Source organism: Amborella trichopoda, chromosome 13, assembly GCF_054954075.1.
Source record: "Amborella trichopoda isolate Santa Cruz 75 chromosome 13, AtrichopodaSantaCruz75HAP2 v2.0, whole genome shotgun sequence".
NCBI lineage: Eukaryota > Viridiplantae > Streptophyta > Magnoliopsida > Amborellales > Amborellaceae > Amborella > Amborella trichopoda.
The window spans coordinates 43,277,117-43,294,375 of NC_142348.1; the positions used below are offsets into that span (position 1 = coordinate 43,277,117).

At 35.7% G+C, this 17,259-nt stretch overlaps 1 protein-coding gene across 12 annotated transcripts; it reads left to right on the forward strand.

Moving 5' to 3' along the window:
- The first annotated feature begins 1,813 nt into the window (after positions 1 to 1,813).
- Positions 1,814 to 11,843, forward strand: LOC18442521 (putative methyltransferase At2g41040, chloroplastic). 12 transcript variants are annotated; one of them, XM_088855190.1, is made up of 9 exons: positions 1,814 to 2,085; positions 3,732 to 3,916; positions 4,471 to 4,571; positions 4,725 to 4,865; positions 9,784 to 9,865; positions 10,121 to 10,322; positions 10,507 to 10,618; positions 10,915 to 11,028; positions 11,561 to 11,843. In XM_088855190.1, exons 6-9 carry the CDS (start codon positions 10,123 to 10,125, stop codon positions 11,720 to 11,722), a joined length of 588 nt encoding a protein of 195 aa, XP_088711316.1. In that variant the 5' UTR covers positions 1,814 to 2,085; positions 3,732 to 3,916; positions 4,471 to 4,571; positions 4,725 to 4,865; positions 9,784 to 9,865; positions 10,121 to 10,122; the 3' UTR covers positions 11,723 to 11,843. The 12 variants fall into 12 exon arrangements, 10 of the variants coding, with proteins under 10 accessions (XP_088711316.1, XP_011626385.1, XP_011626384.1 ...); XM_088855186.1 differs by having other exon boundaries at positions 1,945 to 2,109; positions 10,129 to 10,322; XM_088855187.1 differs by having other exon boundaries at positions 1,949 to 2,085; positions 10,129 to 10,322.
- The last annotated feature ends 5,416 nt before the right edge of the window (positions 11,844 to 17,259 follow it).

The following is a 17,259-nucleotide window of genomic DNA, read 5'->3' on the forward strand; positions in this document are numbered from 1 at the left end:
TTAAAGAGTGCATTTAAAATTGGGTGTGGCTTTTATAAGGTTGCAACTTTAAACAATCCAATTAAAGCACACCTCCAAATTTGATCATAACATGTAATTTTGGAGAAAAAAATCTTAGAATTATTTTAAAATATATTTTTATCTCTAATTATAAAATTTGAAACTCCAAAAATAGTTAAAATAAAGTAAATCTATAAGCGTATGAAAATCTTGAAAATGAACAGTCTAGATAATATGTTGCAAGATGCACTATTTATGGGACTAAAATCTTTTTTTCTTTTTTTTCATATTCGTACATCTTGATATCGAGGTCTATATAATATGTTGCAAGATGCATTATTTATGAGACGAAAAATCTTTTTTCTTTTTTTTTCATATTCATACATCTTGATATCGAGATAATTATTTAGAAGGTTTTTCAACATTAAAACAACCTTTTTCGATGGATTTTTGAAAGACATGTGTAATTCTATATTTTAAGGTTGCAACCTTATATAAACATTTTCCTTTAAAATTCTTACCATTTTATGAAATTGATCACACAAAATTGAAGAGAACTCCTCTCCAAAATTCGAGATCTCAAAAGACACCTATACTAGTAACGAGTAAATGTAAGAGTGTGAAATCTCATGACTTATTTTTATTTTATTTAATCAAACTCAGTAGCCCCACTCTAAAGTCCCTCCACTCCAAATTCCAAACCATTAACCATGGATATCTCTCTCTTCTCTCTCTATGGTTGGCAATGGACCGGGTCACCCGGCCCTAAAAAAAAGGGGTAGGGGTCACAAATTGGGATACTCCCTTTGACCTGGGCTAGCCCCATTTTATTTATTTTGAGTCGACCGGATCTGGGCGGGCGATACCGAAACAAAAGTTATGCTAGGGCCAGGGGAAATACGGTTAATATGGAAGTCCTAAGCTCCACTCCAAATTCCAAACCATTAATCATGGATATCTCTCTCTTCTCTCTCTATGGTTGGCAATGGACCGGGTCACCCGGCCCCAAAAAAAAGGGGTAAGGGTCACAAACTGGGATACTCCCTTTGACCTGAGCTAACCCTATTTTATTTATTTATTTATTTATTTTGAGTCGACCGGATCTGGGCGGGCGATACCGAAACAAAAGTTATGCTACGGCCAGGGGAAATACGGTTAATATGGAAGGTGGTTGTTATTGGCCACGCACCATGCCTTCGAATTGGGCCACAAAATCCCCCACCTCTTTCCATCTCTCTAACCCACGTAGGATCTACACAATCAAATCAAATCGCCATTTTCTTTTTGTTTTCTCTCTCCTCCATGTCATACGCATACCATGCACTTATACAAATACATCATGGGGGCATCCACCGTTCACTTCTTATGACAAACGATGCAGATTGGCCACATGGTGAATCTTATGGTCCCCAACTAATACTAAATCCCATCGTTGGTAACCAGAAACAAACTGTCGATTCCACTGTAGTGTATCATGAAACGTAAGGATGCCACCAATATACGGTATGATTCTCGAGAAGTTCTATCCTCCCCTTATCCAACAGTCTATGTTTGAATGGAAGGCTAAGACTGCTCCAATCACAATGTCCCGTTTGTTTTATTTTTATTTTTATTTTCTATAAACTATTTTGACGTCAAAATTTAACCGTTTATTCTTTTTAAGAAGTATTTTAATTATTACTTTTTACCGAAAAATTATTGTTAATATTTTTTTTTTATGAATGCGCCGCACTGAAAAGATGGAACCTACCCACCTTCATATTAAAAATAAGTATTAAAAAAGTATATTAAATAAACTACAAATAAAATACTTTTAGAAAAAATCAAACGATCAGCGGCTCTCTTGATAAAAAAAAAATGAAAAATGAACGGCTGGATGGTAGTAAGAGGATAGAATCCGGACATAGAAAGCTTTCTCTCAGAGTATATTCTCTCTCTAAAAGTTATTGTTTCTCTCTCTAAAAGTTTGAGTGGGATCGTGCACTCGCAATGGCCACCTTCACAACGCTCCGCCCATTTCAGAGGAATACTATCAATATAGTCTCTAAGCCACCTGCAAAACCCAGGTTTCCCTGCAAATTACGGGTCAGTTTAGCAGTGGCTCCTTCGGTACTCTCTCTCTCTCTCTTCATCATCTTTACCGCATTTGGCTTATGTGGTTTGCAGACTTCAGGGTTCTCTTAATGTCCTTGACATGTCCATGGCTGAATTTTTGGTTTGATTTGGTCTGTTGAGTTTCCTGGTTGTGGGTTTAATTGATTATGAGTTAATGGATAAGTCAATTTACTCAATTTTGTTAGTTTGATTGAGCTTCTTTGTGATCAAATAGAGCAATTTATTGAGAGAGAATCACATCAATCTACCAGTAAATTTACGCTAACCATCTTAATTTCATGCTTCATTACTAAATTGAGGAAGGTTTGGATTGGATGAATTGGCTGCTTCTATTCATTGGATGATTGCTTCTTGGTGGTAGAAAATTACAGAATAGATAAGAAGTTCATGGGTAGATTTATGGGTTTTTCACTTCTTAGTGGTTGTGGGTTGTGAGGGTTGTGCTTTCATGATTTTAATGGTAAGCAAGCTTGATAATTCAGTTCCATATAGTTACTGTGTTTGCTCATGACCATGATAGTACACTGAAATGAAGAAATCCATGGCTACATATTCTTGATACACAACAAGAATATTCATAATTTATATGGACCATTTTTTTTAAAATAAAGGAAAACTAGTCTCACAAAAAATGCAGATTGGGGGTAATCATCACATTCCAATTGATAACAGGGGAACTCATACCTTTAAGGCATTGATGGATATATAATGAGGAGAATGATTGTCACGGAGTAATGATTTTCCATGAATTCTCCATGTTGGTTTGTCTCCTCAGGAGAGTACGTAATATTTCTTTCCATATCGAAGTGGGTAATTAATATTGTCTGATACAATTTTTTGAGTTGAAAAGGAAATATATGGATACAGATCCCGTGAATATAGATGAATTGGGTGCCTTGGTCCAAATCAATACATCGATACCTGCACATTATTATGCCTGTAAATTCCAAGTTCTATGGTCATTATATTTGCAGTGTGGTTCATAATAGTGATATGAGCCTTCTGCAGTATCTGTTAATTCCTTAAGCTACCTGCTCGCATATAATAGTGAGATCAATGTGAACATGCTTTGTGCACCCATGAAACATAGGATTGGTCTCAATGTGAAGAGCACTCTAATTGTCACAATATAGTGTAGGCTCCCTCTGAGGCGCATTATTACTCATCTCAGTTACCCCTTATCCATATGATTTAAACTGTAGTTGTGGCTATTATCCAATGGCTCTGTAACTGGAGGTGGAAGTAGTTCGCTACTTGTTACATTTGTAGGCAATAATAAGATAAATAAGAAGTTTGTACTCTATAGTAGCCTTGAGAATGAGGCTGGAGTCGTGGTGGTAATACTGCCTAAGCCCCAGTTAAAGGTCACAGCCTCCATTCTCACTAACACTTTAAAAAAATTGACTCTTTCCAAAACGGCCAGGGGCCTGTAATCCCCACTGATCTACCAAAAAAAAAAAAAACTCTGTAGTTGCGGTTGGCATCAACATAGTTCTTGAACTTGATTGTCTAATGAATAGGCAATTATCATTCCTTGTTTTCCTGATTTCTTGATAGCTTGACTGAACTTTTCAAACCATGCCTATGGTGCTTACTTGATGCCATATGATTTGCAGCTGACAAACTTTAGTTATGGATTCTTGAGAGGGGACTTTTGTTACAAACTTGCTTTGTAACTCTGAACTAGCAAGTGACAGAAATGAAGACACATATCTTGTTATAATAAAAGCAGTATGATTCAACCATACAATGCGCCCATGTATATGCACTGCACAAACATATTCACTGTGAGACATTGAAGGTAAAACACACCAACACAAGCTACTAATATATTTTACACAATTTCAAGATTATATTTTCAATATTAAAAACCTTAATAAATATTGGCAACAAAGGATAGAAAGGAGGAGGAGAACAATGGCTTGAAATGGAGGGAGATGAACCACACAAATTACATGTGATTAATGCTTACTGTACTAGTTCATAATTGGAAAAATAAATATTATCTGGCCATTTGATGAAGTATGGCTCATTTAGGTCATTCAAGCAATCTTCTCAGAATGTGAAGGAATTAAAATTCTAAAAGAAAATAACACGCCTAACTATCCAAACAAATATGTAAGGATCAAAGAAAAATCTAAGAAGCTAAAAAATCCATTTTTAAGTCTTCTCCCATTCAGAGCTTTCCTAACATTCATATTCTCTCTTTTAGAAATCAAAATTTTAATTTAACCTGGGAATCTCTGTCTCTCTCTCTCTCTCTCTCTCTCTCTCTCTCTCTCTCTCTCTCTCTTGATCTTGATTCCTTTTTCAGATTTATTTGTTCTGATAATAAATAGAAGTTCCCTTTTCCAGGAATCAGGCATAAAACAAACTGATGGCTTGCAGTACAATTTATTTGCATGCCCAATCTGTTACGAACCTTTAATTAGGAAGGGACCATCAGGATTAACCTTGTGAGTTTTGCAATCACATCATTTTCTTATTCTATGCACAACTTGAATTATTTATTTATGAAATTCTGTTTCTCTCTTTGCTACTAGTCTTTGCATTTATTTAGGAAAGGACCATCAGGATTAAACTTGTGGCTTGGAATATTTCTTCCACAGGCCGGCAGTTTATAGGTCTGGTTTTAAGTGTCAAACATGTAGAAAATCTTACTCAAGCAAGGATGTGTTTCTGGATCTTACTGTAACTTCTGGCACTAAAGACTACAACGAGTTCAAGCCTCCACGGACAGAATTGTTTAGGTTTGACAACCCTCTTGTTTCTGCATCTAACAAATGGTTACATATATCTTATCTCTTACTGCTTTTCTTGATCCAAAGCTACAGTATGTTTATTTCAACCTTTGTTATGGCTCTTTGCTTGAGGTAACTATATGAAATTCACTAAGCAAAAAAATAAAATAAAAATGAAATTCATATTTGCTACCGACTTTTGTTTTCAATTTCGTGTTGTAGTATATGTAAGCAGTATTTCCATATTTGGCTTGTAAAGAAGTTCTCATTCAATTTTTTAGGAGTAGGAATTGATTGGATTCTTACTGGAAGTTTTATCCTTAATATCGGTGCTTGTCATAATCAGTTTCACTTCGTGTTTAAAAACCCGGATCGGTCAGATCAGATCACCTATCTAGGCCGGATAAGATTGTTTCTCCGGAATGGGAATTGGTCTCAAAATAATTTAAATAATAAATTTAAATTCAAAATTGAAAAGTTAAAAAATAATAAAAGATGTGAGAACCATGCGATTTTGGATGATCCGGAATGTCCAGTTCCTTGATAGACTCACCCAGTTCTATGACAGAACCACATGCGAGCAGTGTTCACAAAATCGAACCGGAATGGTAAACTGGACATGGGGCTGGGAGTGGTTGGAATCAGAACCGCGCTAACCGAGCGGTTAGCGGGACCGGTTTCGTCCGATAGATTTTTTTTTAAATGAGCCAAACCCCCCCCCCCTCTCCCCAACAAAAAAAAAAAAAAAAAAAAAAAAAGAAAAGAAAAAAGATTTAAGTGTATACTATCTTATTACATATATTTATCTTACAAAAAAAGTTTGAAACAACTTTTTATATAAATTAGTATTTTCTCTTTCTTAAACAACTTTCATGTTCAGTATTTTCTCTACCTTAAAGAAGATATGGACAGCATTTCCAATCTGTCATAAAAACTCATTCAAACCCACAATCAAAATATGGACAGCATTTCCATTCTTTTTAGATAGGCATCGTTCTTGAACACAGTTTTCAGAGACTCATCGATACAAAAGAGTAAAGAATCCTAATTAAAACATATCGTTTTAAAGAGTTCAATAGGTTTTAAGAATTTATAAAGAACTTATATCAAAAGTGAATCCAATAAACAAAAACAAAAACCATAAAAAGAAAGAAGAGAGAGAGGAAGATAAGTATATAGAGAGAGTGATGAGAATGAATTGAAAAAGCAAGCCCAAGTTCATATAGAAAGACTGTATGGTTACCTTGTCCTGATAAATTAAAAACCAAAATATCTTCCTAAGAAAGCAGCAAAAGAAATGGATTAAATTTTGGAACTTATGTTCGAACCCACATGAAAAGAACCATAAATAAAATTTCATTAACATGCATCAACTAAATCATAAATCCAATTTCACTGAGCCAGCCAAGACAAAGAAAGAAACATCAGATATCCAATTTCATAGTAATCAAAGCAATAAAAATAAAAAGAAATTCAATTCATATGAAAAAAGCTGTAATAAAACAAATACATGGAAGAGCTCAAAACCAGAAAACATAACAAACCTAAACCCTAATCCCAACAATTGTGAATTCCAAATCCACAAAGCCCGGAAGTAAAGAAGCTCACACCCTGATTTCAAACTACTAGATCCGTCTCTAAATATAACCCCTAAAACCAACCAAAAATGACCAAAAAAAAATGCCCAGTTAAATCCACTATTCTCACTGCAACTACCAATTAAACCCTAAAATGATAAAAATGAGTTAGAATAGCAATTAAAAAAATAAGAAAAAAAAAAAAAAAACATTGTTTCATAAGACTGAAAATTTCAGTCTGAAATATCAAAAACCCAATGCTTCAAAAATTCAAAAAAATAACTATTAATTTGGGTTGGAGCTTACGCTGTTTTTTTCCAACTCAGATGAGGCCCTAATGTATAAAAATTGAGCCCCAAATCTCTGATTTTGATGAAATTAGGAGTTCAATCGTCTGAATATCTTTGTCATCTACAAAATCCCCCCATTTTGATTGAGAAAAAATAAAAAATGACGCCACAATATGTAGTTTGGCAGATTTTTTTCGAAACTATGAACACAAAAAAATGGCCAAGAAAGTATGATTTTCGATTTGTTTTTGTTATCAAATTGGTTGTTTATAGAAGACGATCAATAATTTCAGTCAATTATTATCTGAAAAAGCCTGAAAAAGTAGGAAAACTCCAATAAAAAAGGAATCAAACAAAAACACTCTAGTTCTGCATTATATAATGCCCACTGCTACAAATAATGGGTGTTATTTCACCGTTATTTTGTTATTTAAGCGATTTTTAAGAAAACCGGTCCAGTTGGATAAAAAACCTGGTCGTTAGTTATAAATCCGGCCAGTGCGTGTATATTTCAGCCGGTTTGGTCCAGAATTTTGTTGGGGTGTTAAGTACACCTATCAGAATCTCAAAACCGGCCTTAATCGGAGTCGAAATCCTACCGATTCCAATCTAATCGGTCGGTACCGGTTCTAGCCGACCGACTTTTCTAACACTAACCAAATTCATGTTTTGGCTAGGAAGTGGGTCAATCCCCACTACGGTTGAGAATTGGTTGGATCGGGTCCGGATCCACCGGGATTCGGATTTGGATCTGAAAAGTATGCAGGGGATCTGGATTTGATCAGATCCAAAATATTCAGATCCGGATCTAGATCCAAAGAGTATACATGGGTTCCAGACCTGATCGGATCTAAAAAAATTATTTTATATATTAATTTTATATATAAAATAATATATAACAAAAAAATAGTTTATAACATATATGTATAGCATAAAATCATCATCATCGAAGCCTTTTCCCAATTAATTGGGGTCGGCTATATATATAGCATAAAATAATATATAATATTTTAATAATTGGGTTGGATCCGGATGGGATCTACCTATACCCGGATTCGATGCGAATTATTATTTGGATTTGGATCTGACGCATTTGATCCAAATCTTGGATCCATATTTGGATCTGGATAGGGTCTGAAATTTCGTGTTTTGTACGCAAACCTAGTAAATTCTCAGCCCTAGTCCCCACTGCTTCCCGATCTGGGTTGCCCTTTCTTGTGCCAAATAACCGGTTTTTAAAACACTGATTTCATGTGTTTCTTAATTCTCTATTAGTGAGTTGAACATGATTTGTCCATGAAAGATTATATACTCCGGAATTTTGGTGTGTATTGGTTTGATGATTACATTATGCTGATGTTGGGTTTACATAACCCAAAATTTTTTTGTTGGTATTTAATCTGCTATCTGGAGCTGGTTTGCTTGCTGCATGTTATGACTGTAGCTGAGCATATTTATATGTTAAAAATAAACTCTAAGGATTGTATTCATTGGGGATTATTAGTTCAACAATGGAGCTGCCATTTTTTGGCTATTGGAAAGCCAATAGCTACTTTAGGAGTTGACACTGAGTGGCCCACTGCAGATTAGATGCGTAGGTAGGGTGTCTGTTGGCTTGGCTAAGAGACTAAAAATTTCATAAACAACCCTTCCAGTTGAAGGCTGCCTAGTAAGTTTAATGGAAGATTGACCAATTATGGATGGCTTACTAGTGTGGTTTCCTCTAAGTCAACTGTACCATTTATGCTTTAGCTTGAAACTATACTGTGATCTATGGTGACAAATCCAGCTCTTACCAGCCACATTGCAGTTGATTATCACGTTATTTGGGTAATTTGTGTTAAATAAGGAGATAAGCTATTTACCAAGTATTCAATGCATAGAACTTGGATCTCATCTTGAGGGGATTGTTAGAGATGATATGTGCAAGGTTTATTTTTTGTCTTGTATTCTTTATTCATGTAAAATATACATAAGTGGTACTTTAGCCAATTACCCTAGATCTTGTAAGTACATAAGGGATCCTTTAGCCATTCGCTCTCCTTCCTCAGTAGGCTGTTTAGTAGTAGAGGAACCAGTTTGTTACAAGCAACTATAACACAGTTGTCTTCATGTCCAATCACGGTTTCTTATTCAACTCAACTCCTTAACCAACCATTCCTCATCCGAACCTCATGGAATATATAATCTTTGAGTATTAAATAGGCTCACATCCTTGCAAATCTGTCTTTCGCACAGTTACTGTAGTCTTCAAAAATCTGATCAATGCTCCAATAATGTCAGCAGGAAGAAATAGTTCAATGCCAAACACCAAATCACAGTTCTCTTAAAGTTGAAATACTTCTGGGTAAATAGAAGATTAACTTCGTAAATGGTTTTGATCCTCGTTGAACCATGTCTTCTAAGAAAACCCTTGAGCTATTGTATTTTTGTTGAGATGAATGTCTTTTTTCTCTTGCTGATGTTTTTTAGGCGAGAGGTCCTCTGTGTTGTCTTCTAGTAATTGTGTATGGAAGGTGCTAACTGCTCACATCGCCTAAATTCTTACTTCACTTATTTTTAATGACAGAGATCATTACTCTTCCATGCTATTTTACTGATATTGGCAAATTTGGGAACAATGTATAAATCAGATATGCTTGTTCAATAATATGGTCCTTTTCAAAGTTCATCTCTCATACATAGACAACTTGGATGTGTAAATAATTGGAAATCCTCTGAGTTTTGAGGACATTCCTATCCAGTAGCTTGTAAATTCTCTTTTGAGTCTCACTTTTCTGTTTCAATCATTGTGGTTTCTCTTTTGCGAGTTGCTATTTCTTCTTGCTTATTGCCTTTAACAGAACGTTACCTCCTTAACAACTACCATGGAGCATACTTGTAAAAAAAAAAAAAAACAGGAAAAAAGAAATTTGTTAGAGCATTTATGTAAAGTAATTTCTCTTGGATGCAGCCTTCATATTCTCTGTGCAAATCCATTAAAACACTGTTATTTTGGAATGAGAGTGCTGTGAAATGCATTTTATTTTTAGTTCTTTGTTCTATCCTTCCACATTACAGGAGCCCTCTTGTGTCTTTCTTGTATGAGAGAGGGTGGCGCCAGACTTTCAGTGGAAGTGGGTTTCCTGGTCCTGATGAAGAGGTAATTTTCCATTCTGTGGTCAGCTATATTAGAATTGATTCATAGTATATTCATAGCTGGTCATATATTATTTCAATTATCACTTTTATGCCTTATTTGATCTATGAGGAAAAGCCTTGTTTAAATATGGAGATATCATGTTTCAAGATAACAAAGTTCAAGAAAACATATTCTTGAATTCCAAAATATCTCCTAATTGTTTGCGGTTTAGAGTGACTTCGTTTTTGTTATATATCTTATGATATTTTCTCAAAGCCATGCAGTTCAAGATGGCACAAGAATTCTTTGAACCTGCAGCAGGTGGGCTTCTTGTAGATGTCAGCTGTGGAAGTGGGTTATTTTCAAGAAAATTTGCTGATTCCGGATCCTACTCTGGAGTTATTGCATTGGATTTCTCAGAGAATATGCTACGGCAGTGCTATGATTTTATAAAAAATGATGACACACTTCTAAATGCGTAAGTTTCCAGGCGTCTTGAATTTGATATTAAAACTTTTTAACATTATCAGGCTACTTCTCTTGAAAAGTTCAAATAGTTCAACATCAGATGAAGAACATCTGTGTGTGTGTGTATATGTGTGTGCGTGCGGTTGAGCGCATGTGTCAGAGTAGGCACTAAAGCATGGCAATGAAAAGTATAGGAACCTGGCTCTTGTGAGAGCAGACGTTTCAAGACTTCCCTTTCCATCGTGTTCTGTTGATGCAGTTCATGCTGGTGCTGCCCTGCACTGTTGGCCATCACCTTCAAATGCAGTAAGTTTTCCTTTCTTTTTGGACTCCTTTATATTCCATGAACTTGCAAATCCTAAAAATGTAATGTAGCATGTTAATAAATATTAGCAGGCTATAATCTTAGGACCTGTTTGTTCCATCTTTTAAATGGTGGTTGTGATCTCTTGCATTTATAATGTATTTTGCGTGATTGACACTAACAATCACCTGTGACTTCATTACTGTTTTTACATAGCTAGTGCAGTACGGTCATGCAATAACAGTGATATAGTTTCTTTTTCTGGTTCTCATTTTACTAATGGTGATGTGTGTTATAGGTAGCTGAAATCTGTCGTATCTTGCGTCCTGGTGGTGTCTTTGTTGCAACCACCTTTTTGTCATCGGTCTTCAGTGACTATTTACCTTCTGATGTATTGCGGCCTTTACGACAGGTATTCAGTTGTTATTTATGCTCGTTCATTTGTTTTCTTCAGATAAAGCGAGAGAATTTTGGCTTCGGATAAAGCAAAAGAATTTGTCATGATAAAATTTGGGGTAATTTGTCAAGATACATCTAAGATATTAACTATTTAACATTTTACCCATGTGTTCTGATTTAATTTCAGAATGTTCATCAAAATACACATGATTGACTTGAAATAGTAGTAGAAATGTTAGATAGTTGAAAAGTGGGGTGTATTTTGATAAATTTTCCAAAAATTTATTATTGTCCAATGGACCGTGGAGAACCCTCATTTGCATGGTAATTATAATATGGAGAGAGAGAGAGCATCTGAGTTGCATCTTGTTCTGGTGGGTGCTTTTCCCTCTCCAGCCTTCATCTCATTAGATGCCCTTGAGTCATTATTCCAATGGATAGCTCTCTATATCCATTGAGTGGTGGTGGTATGTACTATTGGTTTAGCTTTTATGCATTTTAGATTGGTTACGTGCATGGCTACTGGTTTTTGTGATTACAAACAGGCTGTTCAACCACTCGCAAACACATACAGCTATCTCACAGAGAAGGAAATTGAGGATCTATGTAAATCGTGCGGTTTTATGAATTATACAAGCAAAATACAACAATCATTTATCATGTTTTCTGCACAAAAACCTGGAGGTAATGATCTCAATGGAAGTTGAGTCCCCCTCATGCCGTCTGTATTTGTGTGATTTATTGTTGTATTAATTGAAACACAAGATGGAAATTGTTTATTACAACTACGATAAAGTGTATATTAAAGATGTTTAAAATGGTGCAAAAGCATGAAAATAAAGTTGAGAAATATAACACAATGGAGAGAGAGAGAGAGAGAGAGAGAGACAGAGAGACAGAGAAACTTCGCATAAAACTTGTGGCATTTTTATTTTCATGTTGTTTTTGTGTACTGTATGCTATGATGGGCATTTTGTAAATCTCCAGTAAAGTAAGGAATGGTATTTGAGACTTTACAAAGGAAGCCTCCTAAATTGGAAAATACTGAACCATGTATGTCGACAGAAGGATGAAAAAGCAATTTCCACATTAAGGCTCGCAATGGGTCGGGTAGCTTGGGCCTAAAAAACTAGAGCCCTAGCCAAAATGTGTGCCGAAGGTTGGGCCACCACAGGTTTGGAACCAGGCGGGGCCGAGAGTGGGCCAAGTCCGCAACATGGCCGGGCTGAGCTGGCCTTAGGTCCCCAACAGGGCTGGCAGGGGCCAGGGCCTCTTCGGCCCTTTCAGGGTAGGGCTGAGCTCTGACCGCCCTGTAGATACGAAGGCTGGGGCTGGATCCAGGGCTGGTCCGGCCTGTTCCCACCCCTAGTTTACGTTTTTGTGACAATCATTGCCATCGTGATATTATTGTCGATAAATTTTATTGGGATATTATTGGTGGGCCTTTCTTGTTGGTATTTATCGGTACTTTATTGGAAATTTAATGCATGAAAACATTTATATTCTTTGGTATGGAATACATATAAATTCCCCTCCATAACCTTTCATTTAGTCGTGTTTAAAATTTGACCTTGGTTAGATATTTTAATGAAAATTTAAGTAAGTTTAATCACTTTCAAAACTTAAATTTAGATGGCAATTTACAAGGCTATTTCTTAGTTAACAACAGTTACTTTTTAGATTTTAAATCCTAGACATAATTAAGGTTTTAAAAATTTAAATTTCAAAATTTTAAAATGATAGGATTTTGTTACTATTTTGGTAAATTTGGCCTTCACAATGCTATTTATTATGTCATTTAAGATTAGGGATTGTATACAATGAGATCATTTATCTTTGATACAAGGTGGTTGCACTTCTTCACAATCATTTGATGTGAAATTTGATAGCATGGATGTGTTACAAAGTTAGAAATTTTTTTTTTTGAAGTTTGAGTTTGGTCAATGGAATAATTGTAGTCACCCAATTTCACATCCAATGGTCAAGATTAATGTGACCATTTTGTATCAAAGGTAAATGGTTTCATTATATACTTTCCCTTAAGATTATTATCATGGTAATATTGGGGATGCCATGTTACCGTTGCGATAATATTGGGGATTTTATCGGCTCCTGATTTTCTCATGAAAAAATCAAGAGAAATTCAAAATGTTAGCAATACTTGTCACTGAGGTCTACGTGTTTAAAATCATAGATAAAGAGCTACAGGGTGGGCCTGTTCTTCCTAAGAAGGCTGTCTCTGCGGTCTATCCATAAACAGTATATAAAACGTCCTTCCTAAGAAGGCTGTCTCCACAGTCTATTCCATAACAGTATATAAAACGTCTCCAACTCATGCTTTATACATGAAAAAACATATCTCAAATCCAAAAGATTTCTTTGTTCTTTTGATCGTTGAACAAAAAAAATGCTATAATTTATAAGAAAATTTATCAAAATACCCATGAGAGATGGGACTATTTAGCCTTTTACACTCTTGCAACTATTCCAACTCATGATCATGTCTCTTGATGGGTATTGAAGTATACTACATGGGTAAAATATTAAATAGTTAATACTTCATGAGTATCTTGATAAATTTCCCAAATTTATAAGGAATTGCAAAACAGTGCAGTCTCAAGTAGATATCTGAATGGACATTCCATAAAGTAACATACCCCTTCATTGGCTACTATATAAGCAACCTCTGTTAAGGGAAATTTTTATCAAAATGCACTAATAGATGAACTATTTAATATATTACCAATTTTTATTTTATTTCAAAAACACCATCAAAGAGCTTTAATAGTTGAAAATGGAAAAAATATTAAATAATTGATGAGTGTATTCTAACAAATTTCTTCTCCCATACATGTTGGAGAAAAAGAGAGCAAAGATGGAGCACTTTCTTTCTGTCACCATCTAACACTGAGGCTACTGATCTAGGGGTCCCCTAGGCGACAGAGTCGTCGCCCCTCAAGCAAGGGTTAAGCCTCACTGAAAGATGAATCACAGAACTCTGAAGGGCCCAAGAAAATAAAATGTGCCCTGCAAAATCCCTTAAAACAAGCCCCCACCCCCTTGGGGTGGTTTAGTTACCTTTTGAACAACCATCATTCATTCCTTCCAATTTCTCGAAAGTGCCTATATCAGGACCAGGTCTCCTACCCTTAGGAGTCCACTTCTCTACTCTGGCTGCTCTAAAGATTGTTTCATTCCGTCAAAATACTACATGCGTGAGCAGTAATGCATCTATTCCCACAATAAGCACACGGTGATGGGGAGATTCGAACTTGGTTGCTTTTGAAGAAGTTAAAATGGATCTGCTGCTAAACCAAGATGTTTATAAACAGCAATGAATATGACCATATTAATTAGATGTGGTAAAAATATGTTTTTTTCTGTCATAGAGTATAAAATTTTATTTTAATAATGTAATCATATGGATGTGTTGAGCTATATACAGTTTCTGGCTCACAAACTTGACACCTTTAGTACATGTTTGCTGCATACACTTGTGTCGGTGTCCATGTAGCTCTGGCATAGGGTTGAACAAAGTAGCTATTTAGGCAAAGGGTCACCCACGCTTAGTCCAAAAAGCTGAAGGACTGAAGCGCAGTGGTTCAGACCTCCTATGCGAAATAACAATGGAGAACGTGGCCCATTGAGGTGTACGTCGGCACCAACACCACCCCACCCCCCTCTCACCTAAAATCGTGTGTGTATGTGCACGTGTTTTTTTCTAATTCTAAGCTTAAGAAATTTTAGTATGAAAAATATGTTCCACATTCTGAACAACTAAGGGTAAGCACATCATTTTGCTAATGCAGTGTACTACCAAGTCGCAGGGCCATTCTAATAAGAAGAGGTGGGATGGTAAAACCCAAGGTACTTGCACAATACCAGTTACAGAAGAGAACCTGATGCAAGTGCCATCCCCCACTTTGGATACTATATTACAAAATAGTACAACTCCCTTTTCACCTTAATTTAATAGCCTTTCCATACAACTAATCCTCTATTACTGCCCATCCAACCCATTTCATACAATTGACACCATGCTTCTTTATTTAAGACCTTCCTTCCATAGGCCTTCAAGATCATGTCTTACTATTTCTAACCTATTTCTCACAATGAATTAGAAGTTATCACATATGAAATTCAACAGATAAAAATTCGTCACAAAGTCTGAGAACAAATTTTTGAATTTTGAGCATGTCAATAGAAGATTCCCAGCCACCCAATTTTACATCAGACCGGTAGGGGTTGATTATAACCTCTCGAATAAAAAGTAAACAGTCTCATACCTTCTTATAATATACCCAAAAGTTTCAAGTTTAGATATCCTATTGCATGTAAGTCACATTCTATACATGCAGTGTAAAGAAAGTTGACTCGGCCAAAGTACTTTAGCCTTGGCCTAGGTGAGTTGCTCAGGCAAGTTCCAAGTAACTCATTCAAGTTCAACCCTAGTTAAAAAATAAAAAAAAATTAAAAACAAACTATATAATACATATAATACATGTTAGGCAGCACTACATTGGGATGGTACGTCCTGAGGTCTTGGGTTTAAAAAATGAGGGTGTGTGTTGGGGGGAATCAAATCCCTAATGTGATGGGACGCATGCTAACCACACTGCCATCTAAACTTGCCTTGTCCATAAGGGGAGGCCAAATAACTCCGCCCAGAAAGAGAGAGAGAGGGGGAGAAAGAGAGATGCAACAACTATTACTGATCAGATGCCATTTCTTTTTATGAGTTTTTTGAACTGCAGTTACTCCTCGAATTTTCACCTATAGGTAGGCTCCTCAATCCTCCCAATAAATTATTGAAATATGGGAGCACGATGCACTCCTATGAATGTATTTTGAGGCAAAATGAATTTTTTTTTTTTTTTTGGGTAATTAAGGGGAAAGGACAATCCCCTACCCATTTTTTTATATAAATTAGGGAGTTAGCTTTTCTGAAAGTGTCAGTGGGTGGTATCAACAAGATTGGAAACTAGATTAGGGGGTTAGCTTTTCTGAAGGTGTCAGCAGGTGGTGTCAGCAGGATTGGAAATTAGATTAGGGAGTTAGCTTGCTAAAACCACAACGTGGTAACTAGGTATGGGGGTGTTACCATCGCGATCCAACTCCTTTCCTGAATGACTATTTATTCTTGTTATTGAAAACTAGCTAGGGAGCAGAATGTAGTGATTACAATTAAATTGAGGCTGTTAATTAGGAGAGGTTAAATTTGGGCCCCTTCCATCCAAGATATGGATTTTTTGAATCTAAATCTCAACAAGTCAATAATATCGACCACCATGACCACGAATCTGAAAAACTTCTATTTTTAAGCCTTAAAAGTAGTACAAATTGTCTTAAGAGTTAAAGTGAACCGTTCAAGAAAGGTCCATAAGCAAACTTTAGAATCTGGCTTTTTCTTAGGATCATGATACTGGTGGTCAAAAAAAATTGGGTGAGGTTTATATAAGCGAAAGGTCCATAAGAAAACTTTAGAATTTGGCTTTTTCTTAGTATCATGATACTGGTGGTAAAAAAAAATTGGGTGAGGTTTATATAAGCGCTTTCCTTGTATAGTAGAAGTAGACGTAAGGCATGTTAGAATATTCAGAATACTGCAGAGAACTCTATTAAATTGATTAATAAAAAATATACAATATTCCGTATAAATATACGACCAGTAACCGTTAAAGAGAAATATCAACGGTTATGGATAGACACTACCTAATCTTATCAAGAGCTATGTATCCATACAGATGATATCCATATTAATATGTATCAGTATGATACATATCCATATCCATACATTCCACTAACAGTTAAGGATAAATACCAACAGTTATGGATGGACACCACCTAATCTTATCAAGAGATATGTATTCATATAGATGTATATCCATATATATCCATATCCATACGTTCCAGTAATAGTTAAAGATAAATACCAACAGTTATGGATAGACACCACCTAATCTTATCAATAGATATGTATCCATACAGATGCATATCCATACTGATGTGTTTCAGTATGATACATATCCATATCCATACGTTAACACCCACCCTCAAACTCAAGATGCTTTGATACAAAGCATCTGTAGTTTGAATAATAAGTTGCATAAACGAACGAGTTGGATCTTTAGGTCTTCAGGTTCATGATGTGACCGATAGAAGCAGTGGTCTCCATGCTCAGATTGCTTGAATAACAAGCACATATTGCTTGAACAACATGTACAAAAAAGCAGCAAACCTCACG

What these genes read in the sequence shown, in the direction of transcription:
- LOC18442521 (XM_011628082.3), top strand. Translation starts at nt 1,990, where the DNA reads ATGGCCACCTTCACAACGCTCCGCCCATTTCAGAGGAATACTATCAAT. An exon ending in CCACGGACAGAATTGTTTAG is followed by an intron (nt 4,866 to 9,783) that starts GTTTGACAACCC and finishes TCCACATTACAG; the next exon opens with GAGCCCTCTTGTGTCTTTCT. An exon ending in GGCCATCACCTTCAAATGCA is followed by an intron (nt 10,619 to 10,914) that starts GTAAGTTTTCCT and finishes TGTGTGTTATAG; the next exon opens with GTAGCTGAAATCTGTCGTAT.